At 43.9% G+C, this 11,882-nt stretch overlaps 2 protein-coding genes across 3 annotated transcripts in view; one reads left to right on the top strand and one right to left on the bottom strand.

Annotated features, from left to right (window-relative positions):
- Positions 1-6,363, bottom strand: part of CDC26 (cell division cycle 26) — a 10,015-nt gene extending 3,652 nt beyond the window's left edge. Inside the window, exons 1-3 of the mRNA XM_007449754.1 lie at positions 6,158-6,363; positions 3,420-3,529; positions 2,823-2,944 (exon numbers count right to left, since the gene is read on the bottom strand). Of these exons, the coding sequence (XP_007449816.1) occupies positions 2,823-2,903 (81 nt within the window). The 5' untranslated portion in view covers positions 2,904-2,944; positions 3,420-3,529; positions 6,158-6,363. The remainder of the gene's footprint in view (positions 1-2,822; positions 2,945-3,419; positions 3,530-6,157) is intronic.
- Positions 6,364-6,436: 73 nt separating this feature from the next.
- Positions 6,437-11,882, top strand: part of PRPF4 (pre-mRNA splicing tri-snRNP complex factor PRPF4) — a 16,589-nt gene continuing 11,143 nt past the window's right edge. Inside the window, exons 1-3 of one of the 2 annotated variants that reach the window (XM_007449753.1) lie at positions 6,437-6,526; positions 7,299-7,476; positions 9,432-9,618. In XM_007449753.1, coding sequence (XP_007449815.1) covers positions 6,500-6,526; positions 7,299-7,476; positions 9,432-9,618 — 392 coding nt within the window. In that variant the 5' untranslated portion in view covers positions 6,437-6,499. Of the gene's footprint in view, positions 6,527-7,295; positions 7,477-9,431; positions 9,619-11,882 lie in introns of both variants that reach the window. The other variant, XM_007449752.1, reaches the window with a different exon arrangement.

Genomic DNA, 11,882 nt, shown 5'->3' with positions numbered 1-11,882 from the left:
GGTAGGATCCCACATGTCATGGAGGGGCTGGGCCAGTGAGCCATGGCTGCTGAGCCTGCACATCTGGAGCCTGTGTTCCACAATGGGAGAGGCCCCAACAGTGAGAGGCCCGTGTACCGCAAAAAAAAAAAAAAAATATATATATATATATATATACACACACATATACACACAATGGAATACTACTCAGTCATAAAAATTACTTCAATTTAAAAAAAAAGTAACTCAATAGTGAGCTGACTCTGCAGAGTCAAAGTTCAGTATAAGACTAACACTTTATGAGACTTATTACAACTGAAGTTTTGAACCATAAAGGGCACTTCAGGAAAAAAGCAGAGTGTGCATAGGCACTGAAATTAGAGATAGCTCAGCAGTGGAAGATAGAGTGGAGAGATGACCAAGGACCAGATCACAAAGGGCCTTACATGCCATCCTAAGGAATTTGGACTTTATTCTGAAAACCAAAAAAAGAATTTAAGTCTTATCAATGGACATCTAATACCGTGGCATAAGGCTATACTTAAAAATACATATTAGGGGGCTTCCCTGGTGGCACAGTGATGGGGATCTGCCTGCCGATGCAGGGGACACAGGTTCATGCCCCGGTCCGGGAAGATCCCACATGCTGCGGAGCGGCTGGGCCCGTGAGCCATGGCTGCTGAGTCTGCGCGTCCGGAGCCTGTGCTCCACAACGGGAGAGGCCACAACGGTGAGGGGCCTGCGTAATGCAAAGAAAAAAAAAGAACATACTGGGGCTTCCCTGGTGGCGCAGTGGTTAAGAATTTACCTGCCAATGCAGGGGACACAGGTTCGAGCCCTGGTCCGGAAGGATCCCACATGCTGTGGAGCAACTAGGCCCATGTGCCACAACTACTGAGCCCGTGCTCTAGAGTCCGCGAGCCACAACTACTGAGCCCACGTGCCACGACTACTGAAGCCCGCACGCCTGGAGCCTGTGCTCTGCAACAAGAGAGGCCACCACAGTGAGAAGCCCGCGCACCGCTTCTCACTGTGGTCCCTGCTTGCCACAACTAGAGAAAGTCTGTGCGCAGCAACAAAGACCCAGTGCAGCCAAAAGTAAATTAATTAATTAACGTTTAAAAGTACATATTGAATTCCTACTATGTACTAGATGCTGGGAACTCAATGGTGGAGAAGACAGATATGATTTCTACAATCAGGGCTCCTAATGTAAATGATTTTACAATAAACAAACAAATCATTATAAATTATAATAAGTGGTATGAAATAAAAGAATAAAGTGCTTTGAGAGACCCTAATGAGATGAAGGCAGCATGGGTAAGAATGATACACCTAAGTTGGAGAGGGTCAGAAGAGGCCTTTCAGACTGAGGAAGTGACATTCAAACTGAGACACGAAGAAACAGGAAGCACTCCAGGCAGAGGAAAATAATAGGTGCAAAGGCCATGAGTTATAAATAGTTTGGCATATTCAAGGAAATAAAAGAAAACCAATGTGCCTAGGGTACAGAGGGCAAGGCAAAGAGTGACAGAAGGTGAAAGAACATTTAAAAGCTTGTAGGCCATGATAAGGAACTGAGGTTTTATTCCAAGTGCAGGAAACCACTGAGGAGTTTTAAGCATGATCTGAAATTTTTTAAAGATCATTCTAGACACCTGATGGAGAATGGATTGAAGACACAAAAATGGAAGTAGAGGGTTTCCCTGGTGGCGCAGTGGTTGAGAGTCCGCCGGCCAATGCAGGGGACATGGGCTCGTGCCCTGGTCTGGGAGGATCCCATGTGCCGCGGAGCGGCTGGGCCTGTGAGCCATGGCCAGTGGGCCTGTGTGTCCGGAGCCTGTGCTCCACAATGGGAGAGGCCACAACAGTGAGAGGCCCGCGTACCGCAAAAAAAAAAAAAAAAAAAAAAAAAAAAAAAAAAAAAAAAAAAAAGGAAGTAGAGAGCCAACTTGGGATGCTACTGAAATTGTACAGAGTGAGTTGATGGTTATTTGGACTAGGGTTCTAATGGTGGAGATGAAAAGGTATGGGTAGATTCTAGAAATATTCTGGAGGTAGAGCTGAAGGATTTATGGACAGATTGAATATAGAAGGTGAGGGAAAGGGAGAACTCAAGATTGACTCTTAGGTTTCTGGCTTGAGCAACTACTTAGATACTGACATAGGGAACTCTGAGGTGAAACTGGTTTGAGGAAGAAATCAAGAGTTTTTTGTTTTAACATGTTAAGTATAGTATGCTGAATAATGATCTCCAAAGCTATCAGGTCCTAATCCTTGGATACTGTAATTGTTGCCCTGTATGTGAAAAGGGTCTTTGCAGATGTGATTAAATTAAGGATGCTGTGATGGGGACATTATCCTGGATTATCTGGGTGGGCCCTTAATGCCAACATAGGTATCCTTATAAGAGGGGGCAGAGGGAGACTTCACAGACAGAAGAGGAGAAGGCAATGTGATCACGGAGGCAGACACTGGAGTGATATGGCCACAAGTCAAGGAATGCCAGCAGCCACCAAATACTGCAATAGTCAAGGAATACATTCTTCCCTAGAGCCTCTGGAGGGAGCGTGGTCCTGCTGACATCCTGATTTTGGATCAGTGATACCAATTTCAGATTTCTGGCCTACAGAACTGTGAAAGCATAAATTTCTGTTGTTTTAAACCACCAAGTTTGTGGTAATTTGTTACAGCAGCCACAGGAAACTAATACATTATGTTTAAGATGCCTGTAAAGCATCCAAATAGAGATTTCGAATAAGCTGTTGGTATAAGAATCTGGAGTCCAAAAGTTAGAGTTATTGTTTTAAATATTCCTAACGGTTTGAAAGTTGCACTCTTACCTCCAGGTCCTTTCGAATGCTTTCAAACTCCTCAATGTCATCAAGCTTCAGCTCCAGACGGGTTGGTTTTCGTCTCAGCATAATGAAACCAACATTAAGGGACAGACCCAGTGAACTATCAGCTGTTAAAAATGGTAGAGAGGAGGAAAAATTGGAAAGGACAAATCTCAGCTACAAATATGTCCAATTTGTAAGCATGCACACTAAAACGAATGGTGATACAAAAGACTCATTTGGATTCACACATTGACTTCTAAGTCTTTACGTGTATCATTATTACATTTTTATTACGTGATGGAGATCCACCACTCTGTAATTCTCAAAAGCTCTTTCTTCCAGAACTTAAAATAGCAAGCTGCCTGTAAAAGAGGATTCTAGGCAACAATCACTTTAATCTCATGCTCCATTCACAAAGAAATATTTTAGCTAAGAGAATAAAGTTCAAATATCACATTTTAATTCGGTACTGTCAGTAGGAGAGTATACAAACCATTAAATTTGATCAACAACAGTATGTGGGAATTATGAGAGATTTGTGATGACTCCCGAATGCTAAAATCAGTTTACTAAGTCTTATGAAAACTCCCTCTAACTCACCAATTCACAGGGTTATCCTCAGGGTCTAAATAGGTCCTAAATGGATAGGTCATTCATTAAACAAACAGTTCTTATGCTCCAGCTACAGAGTTAAGAGGCATAGTCACAGTCTGTGGGGAAAACAAACACATAAATGGAAAATTGCAGTATACTGTAATAAGAACTTTGATGAGGGTAATGCAATGGCCTCACACAGACACACAATGCAGTGGGGTGAACAGGGATGTGAAAGACTTCCTGGAGGAGATGATGTCTTAGTTGCTTTGTGAAGGGCAGGCAGAGAGGATTAAAGGCATCCCAGGCAGAGAGAACAAGTATGCACAGAAGCTCAAGAGAACACTCTAGAATCTGAAAACCCAAAGTAATGCTCATGCTTTAAAAAAAAAAAAAAAAGAAGAGCTGGGTTTTTTTAGAAGAAAATAAAACTCCCCAACTGAGTTTAAAAGCTGTTGATGGCATCATCTTTATATTCTCACAGCGTCCAGTAGAGAATGTCTGCAATAACCAGCCATTACATATTCTGTTGAATAAACTGGCTACACTCTTCTTCCGCTGCAGGAGTCACGGGTCTGATCCCTCTCCAGGGAACTAAGATCCCGCATGCCGCAGCAGAGCAACCAAAAACAAAAGTCAGCCTCCTGGGAAAATTATATATAGGTCACATGGTGAGGATTAAATGAAAATGATGTAAGTGAAGGCTCCTTTAACATACATACAGATATAAATTATCATTACACGTATCTAGGATATAGCTAGTGACTGTGAAGTATAGAAAGGAAATGTTTCCTTCTACCATGAAGCTTGGGACAGATACAAGTGATGTTATCAACACAAAACAATGGCACATTACATTTCAAATTGCTTTGTACTAAATCAGATACTACCTTTTTTTTTCTTTTATTATTTTTTTATTGGAGTATAATTGCTTTACAATGTTGTTAGTTTCTGCTGCACAGCGAAGTGACTCAGCCATTCGCATACACACATCCCCTCCCTCTTAGACCTCCCTCCCCCCCATCCACCCAACTAGGCCATCACAGAGCACGGAACTGAGCTCCCTGTGCTATACAGCAGGTTCCCACTAGCTATCTGTTTTACACATGGTAGTGTATTTATGTCAAACCTAATCTCCCAATTCATCCCACCCTCCCCTTCCCCGCCATGCCCACACATCCGTTCATTCTTGCCCTGCAAATAGGTTCATCTGTACCATTTTTCTAGATTCCACATATATGTGTTAATATACGATATTTGTTTTTCTCTTTCTGACTTACTTCACTCTGTATGACAGACTCTAGGTCCATCCACATCTCTACAAATGACCCAATTTCATTTCTTTTTATGGCCGAGTAATATTCCATTTTATATATATGTACAACATCTTCTTTATCCATTCATCTGTCGATGGACATTTAGGTTGTTTCCATGTCCTGGCTATTGTAAATAGTGCTGCACTGTTGGTGGGAATGTAAATTGATACAGATACTATCTTGATTCCAAAGTAGACAAAAGGTAGAGGAAGCCAAAGTTCCAAGGGGGGAGAATGCTTAAAAGAAAAAACAGGGACTTCCCTCGTGACGCAGTGGTTAAGAATCTGCCTGCCAATGCAGGGGACACGGGTTCGATCCCTGGTCCGGGAAGATCCCACATGCCGCGGAGCAAGTAAACCTGTGCGCCACAACTACTGAGCCCACGTGTCACAACAACTGAAGCCCACGCGCCTAGAGCCTGAGCTCCACAACAAGAGAAGCCACCTCAATGAGAAGTCCACGCACCACAACGAAAAGTAGCCCCTGCTCGCCGCAACTAGAGAAAGCCCGCCCAGCAACGAAGACCCAACGCAGCCAAAAAATAATTAATTAATTATTTTTAAAAAGGGAAAAGAAAAAACAACTGTGATACATTTTAACTTTTCTGCAAACTATGAAAAGATCGCCACTAGGGGGCAGTATAGAGTAATGGGTAAAAGTGCTTGTTCTGGAGGCGAAAGGGCAGAGGACACAGATTCTAATCCCATCGCCACTGATCTTGGACCATCAGCTTCACCTTTCACTAGATCATGGTTTCCTCGTCTGTACCTGTACTCTATTGTTGTATGGACTGAATGTCGTATTGCAGCTTAAATTCCTGTAACATAACCTGGCATTTAGTAAACGCTCAGTAAACAGGCATTATTATTGTAATTGTCCTCGGGGAGGGTAGGGGGCTCTGTCCAGCTCGGGAAACACCAATATTTTGACCATCTCCACCCCCAACACGGGGACAAAACCTTGTCTTGTCTATCTCTGATGCCCCAGCACCCAGCGCACACGGGGCTGTGCAGAGTTGCTGGAGTGCGGTTTACCTGACGCCTCACATTCATCATCTCACTCTGAGTAAGATAGACCGGGCTGAAGACAGCAAAAGGAGGCCTTGGCTCCTCCGCCAGGTCTTTATTTTCCTTTGGCGCTAGAGGGCTCTTCGAACTTATTCTCTCGCCACTGCCCAAATCCACCAAAAACCCACCCAGCTAAGAAGAAACCGCCGAGAGAACTTCCTGACAGCGGAAGAGAATAGCACTCCTTCCGCAGCTCCAAGGCCGCACTCGCTGGTCCAGAGCGAGGGTTTCCATGGCAACACGGTTCTTCGCTCCCGTAGGACTTAAAGCCCCTCGCAGGACCCGGAGCGACAGCAGGCCCCGGAAGCCGTCTATTCACTCCCAGAGTTCAGTCAGTAGCCGCGCGACTCGCCGCACCTACCTCTTTACAGACCTGTTCAGCCCCTTCCCGGAACCTCGGCGCTCACCCCGAGTCTCCGGCTAAGCCAACTGGACTACAATTCCCAGACTGCTCTGAGTCGCTCTCCTCGCAGAACCCTGTCCTTCGCGTGCTTTTCTCGGAGGCTCCACGGAACAAACCACTCGACGCGCCCAGACTCTTTCCTACTACGATTCCCATCATGCTCCACGCCGCCCAGGACGCTGCGTCCGCCCGCGGCCCACTTCCGGTAGGTGTCGTAATTCAGCCTTGCTGGGCGCGCGGTGGATGGTCTGAAACATAGAGGTCGGCTTTCGGTGGGGCTTCGCGGCTCCGGAGCCCAGCATGGCCTCCTCACGAGCTTCCTCCGCGGTACAGGTCTCAGCTCACTCTGGCAGGGAGCGCGGAGGATTGGGGCTTTCTGCGGAACAGGGCCGTTAGGGAACGGGCTACGGCGGTGGAGGGCTGAGGAGGAAAGCTGCCAGACTCGGTCTGGTCTTAGAGAGCGGAGCAGCGTTTTCCTGATCCCTGAGTGCTTTCGTATTTTAGTTCATTTCCAGCTCTCGCTACAACCCCGAAATGTAAATACCTTTTCCGTCTGGTTCAGAAACGGAGTTCTGAAAGGGAGTAGTGTCTTGGCCAAGATTTATGACAATGTCAGACCTCTTAAGTGTAATGAGGCCTCCTAACTTCCTATCTACTGCCCCACGTCTGAAAACGTTTGAAATGTATAGACAGTAACTTTGTAACTTGTCCCCCTTACCATCGCTTTGGTTATTTCAGTTATCCTTGATATCGCCTGTGATGAGCAGTAACCCTGGAAGTTTCGTAAAGCCCAGGAAGAGATTGCACTTGGAACTGAATGAAGTAAACATGTTCCAAAGCACGCCTTTGATAGAAAAATCACCAAGAGAAATTCACTAGTTTTGTCTCTTCCTATCTGCAAAACTTAAGTGACCGAGAGACTGGAATCACCCCCTGACCACGTCCAAATCAGGGAAGACACATCTTAACTGGTGTCCAATTTGTGTTTTCTTTAGAGAAGAAATAGGATTGAAGCTCTGGATAAGCGTCATCCTTCTGGGAGGTCTAGTAAATTGCTTAAGATTAAGTTTTAGGTTAATCCAGATCTTTGATTTAGCAGGCAACCAAAACTAAGGCATCTGATGACTTAGTTGCTCCTGTTGTGAAGAAACCACACATCTATTATGGAAGTTTGGAAGAGAAGGAGAGGGAGCGCCTGGCCAAAGGAGAATCTGGGATTTTGGGAAAAGAAGGACTTAAAGCAGGAATTGAAGCAGGAAACATTAACATAACCTCTGGTAAGATGCAAACTGTGAGTCCGTCTTTACCTTTGGTGCTCAAATTATCTGTAATGATTACCTTCCTAAACTTAGATATCACTAGTTTAGCGTCAGAAACTTTCAAATATTAAACTTGCATCTATCTTAAGGCCATACTCTCTGCCCACTCCACTTAGTATCATCTGGAGAACCTATTTCTTAAAACGTTTTATACAGTTTTTCTTCTACGAATTGTTAGTAATTTTACTAGGAATTTATTCATTGTGTATTTGGATTCAAATTGATTCCATTTATCTTCTGGAGATCTAGCATAGTTGTGGCATTGGTTTGGAGCTACTGTGGTTCATAATATTCTCCCTTTTTTAGTTTTCCAATTATTTTTCACCCAAAATGAAATACCTCTTTTAAATTATAAAAGTAGTAGCCGTTTTTATTTTGAAAGAAATCAAAATACAACTTTTTTTCCATAAATGAAACCATGATGAGCAAATTGTTTTGTAACCTGCATTTGTCATTCTGTATACTGTTGAGGATATTTTTTCGTGTCAGTAACTAGTGGTCCACTATATTTTTGAAATAAAATTATTTATGTTTGTCATGAGAAATTCAGAGAGTACAGAAGGGTATAAAAAGAGTTCTCTGCAGATAGGACTTCTGTCAAGTTTCTCATGGATCCTCCCATACATTTTCTTTTCTATACACATGTACAGTAGTGACTTTTTAAACCTTTTATGTTATTTTAAACATAACTGCATCACTACTATAATTTTTCTTTTTCATCGAAATGCTTGTATTTGGTGTGAGTTTTAAAACTAGCTGATAGATTACCCAAAAAACCTTAGAGTCAAAGAATATCATTTTCATGGTAATTATTTCCAATTAGTGTCCCTATACTGAGACTATTTCAGAGAGTAGCTTTGGCAATTGTTAAAATAATGTTTCTATTTTATCATGGATAGAAAGCCTACATAACTTATTTGTTAAAGATTCTTCATACTCTTATTGTCTCATGCAAGCTATGTGTTTATGTAAGTTTGCCAAATGAAACAAGATGGCTTCAACTGTTTTCCTGCCTTTTAAAACGTCGTTTAGTTTTCTGTGTTTGGCATACTTTATTTATTTTTAATTAATTATTTATTTTTTGGCTGTTTGGGTCTTCTTTGCTGCACGCAGACTTTCTCTAGTTGCGGGGAGTGGGAGCTACTCATCATTGCGGTGCGTGGGCTTCTCATTGCGGTGGCTTCTCTTGTTGCAGAGCACGGGCTCTAGGTGCATGGGTTCAGTAGTTGTGGCTCGCGGGCTCTAGAGTGCAGGCTCAGTAGTTGTGGCTCATGAGCTTAGTTGCTCCGAGGCATGTGGGATCTTCCCGGAACAGGGATCGAACCCGTGTCCCCTGCATTGGCAGGCAGATTCTTAACCACTGTGCCCTCAGGGAGGTCCTGGCATACTTTAATCCACGTGGCAGGTGGATTCTTAACCACTGAGCCACCAGGGAAGCCCTGGCATACTTTAATAAACTGAGAAACTATAAAGTTTGTAGTAGATTAAACAGTTAACTTTCCCTAGAGGCATACAGACTCCAAATGTAAGAAATTATTTCTGGGCTTCCCTGGTGGTGCAGTGGTTAAGAATCCGCCTGCCAATGCAGGGGACATGAGTTCGATCCCTGGTCCAGGAAGACCCCACATGCCTCGGAGCAACAAAGCCCGTGCACCACAACTGCTCAGCCTGTGCTCTAGAGTCCGCATGCCGCAGCTACTGAGCCTGCCTGATGCAACTACTGAAGCCCACACGCCTAGAGCCCGTGTTCTGCAACAAGAGAAGCCACTGTGATGAGAAGCCCATGCACAGCAACAAAGACCCAACACAGCCAAAATTAAATTAAATTAAAAAGAAAAAAAATGAAATGATTTCTTTCTCCCTACTTGAGGAAGATCTGGTGATTATGCTCATGTTGCCGGTTCTTTTTACAGGAGAAGTGTTTGAAATTGAAGACCACATCAGTGAGCGACAGGCTGAAGTGTTAGCTGAGTTTGAGAGGAGGAAGCGAGCCCGGCAAATCAATGTTTCCACAGATGACTCAGAGGTCAAGGCTTGCCTTAGGGCCTTGGGGGAACCCATCACACTTTTTGGAGAGGGTACAGCTGAAAGAAGCGAAAGGTGCCCTTTCTAAGTATCTACTCTCTTCTTTTTTAATCACAGGGTTCCAGTTCCAAATTTCAGTTGGAATTTGTAGCTAAAACTTTAATAGAATGTCTCAGATAATTTTGACAGAATATCTTATTAGGTTGCATTAATATGTTTTAGCCCATAATTTAAGTCTTAGGCCAGTTTTTACTCCACTACTAATTTTTCTTTATAAACTATGAAGAAGATGTTAACACATTCCCTCCCTTCCTCTCCTCATTATGGGGTTGTGAGTTGGGTAAACATTTGTCACTGAACTCTGAAAATTTAAACAACAAACGCATTCTTTGTCATTAACATAAGACATAATGATAAGTGTTTTTTGGGTGTTACTGCAAAAAGGCACTGTCCTCATATAATGCTCCTCTTGTGATTTTGAAGTTACAAAATCTCTTAGTGATAGGCTAGTCCTATGCAGTTATGCAGACCTGGCCTGCCTACCTGCTTCTTTAGGACTTGGGGCTCAGCTATTCCTCACTCATTACGTTTACTCTCTTAAGGCCCTTACCGCTCATTTACTCTTCAGCCTACTGCAAACTGATCGACCACTACCACATTGAAATTGCTCTTAATTAAGGTCATCAACTCATCGTCATCAAGAATAGCCCTAGTACACTGCCACCTATTCCCTCCTTCAAACACTCCGTTTCCTTGGCTCTCAGAAGACCAAATCATCCTGCTTTTCCTCCTGTTTCTCTAGCTAATTCTTCTAAGCCTCTTTTTTTCCTGTTTATAAACTACTGTTTTTTGCCCTTATCCTACACTAACCCTGAGTGATCAACTCCATTCCCATGGCGTGGTTTACTCTGTGTATATATATTCTGATGACTCCCAGGTCTCTGTAGCCTAGATATTCTATAGGTACTCAAATTTGACATGTCTAAATTGAACTCATCTATTTTCCAGTTCTCCTTGCAAATAACAGTACCATTCACACAGTTTTCAGTTGAAAACCTGCTCACCTTCTGTGTAACCCATCAGCAAAATCTTGTCTCTTCTACTTCTGAAATGTACCTCCAGTGTGTCCTCTTTTCTCTACCTGCATTGCTTTCACATTTAGACTGTTGTAATAGCCCCAAATGTGTTATGTTAATTGTTTGCTTAAAATCCTACAGTTTTTTGTTTTTTTTTTAATTTATTTTATTTTTCGCTGTGTTGGGTCTATCATTGCTGTGTGCGGGCTTTCTCTAGTTGCGGCAAGCGGGGACGACTCTTCATCGCAGCGCACAGGTCCCTCATCGCGGTGGCCTCCCACTGCGGAGCACGGGCTCCAGGCTCGCAGGCCTCAGCAGCTGTGGCATGCAGGCTCAGTAGTTGTGCACAGGCCCAGTTGCTCCGCAGCACGTGGTATCCTCCCGGGCTCGAATCCATGTCCCCCACATTAGCAGGCGGACTCCCAACCACTGCGCCACCAGGGAAGCCCCCTACAGAGTCTTCTCATTAAACTTAGAGTAGGGCTTCCCTGGTGGCGCAGTGCTTGAGAGTCCGCCTGCCGATGCAGGAGACGCGGGTTCATGCCCCATTTCGGGAAGATCCCACATGCCGCGGAGCGGCTGGGCCCGTGAGCCATGGCCGCTGGGCCTGCGCGTCCGGAGCCTGTGCTCCGCAAATGGGAGAGGCCACAGCAGTGAGAGGCCCGCATAACGCAAGAAAAAAAAAAAAAAAAAAAAAAAAAACTTAGAGTAAAAAGCTCCTAATCATGCTCTTCATCCTTGCCTTGTGCCACTCTTCCCCAGTTTACTAGACTTAGCAGCCATAATGGTCCTCCTGGGATACTCAAGCTCTTTTGCTGTCTATCCACTGAATTTTTCTCTTTTTGTCCCCCTCTCTTGCCTTTTAGAGCTTTTTTATTCTTTTGGTTTCAGCATAAATGCCACCTCCTCAAAAAAGCCTTTCCTAACACCTGACCCCTTGTAAAGTAAGTCCTGCCGTTATTAAGAAAGTAACATACTTTCTTAATAGCCTTTCAGAGGGTTTACTTCTACTGTTTATTGTTTGTCTTCTCCACCAGCAAAGTCTGCCTTATTGTGTCCCTTAAATGAATGTCTTGAGTCCCCACTGCCACTGTCTTGATTCAGTCCATAAGACTCAGGGGATACAATAGTATGCCTTTGTTCTTCCCTCTTCAGTCCATTCTCCATACTTTTCCAGGGGTCTTTCTCAAATGTAAACCCTCCTTACCATGGCATTAGGAGCTCTTTGTGACCTGGCCCCTGCTTAGATTTGCAGCCTTATCT

This window comes from Lipotes vexillifer, unplaced genomic scaffold, assembly GCF_000442215.2.
Source record: "Lipotes vexillifer unplaced genomic scaffold, Lipotes_vexillifer_v1.1 scaffold230, whole genome shotgun sequence".
Classification (NCBI taxonomy): Eukaryota; Metazoa; Chordata; class Mammalia; order Artiodactyla; family Lipotidae; genus Lipotes; species Lipotes vexillifer.
The sequence above is the reverse complement of the archived record's forward strand: the minus strand, read 5'-3'. Positions and strand labels throughout refer to the sequence as shown.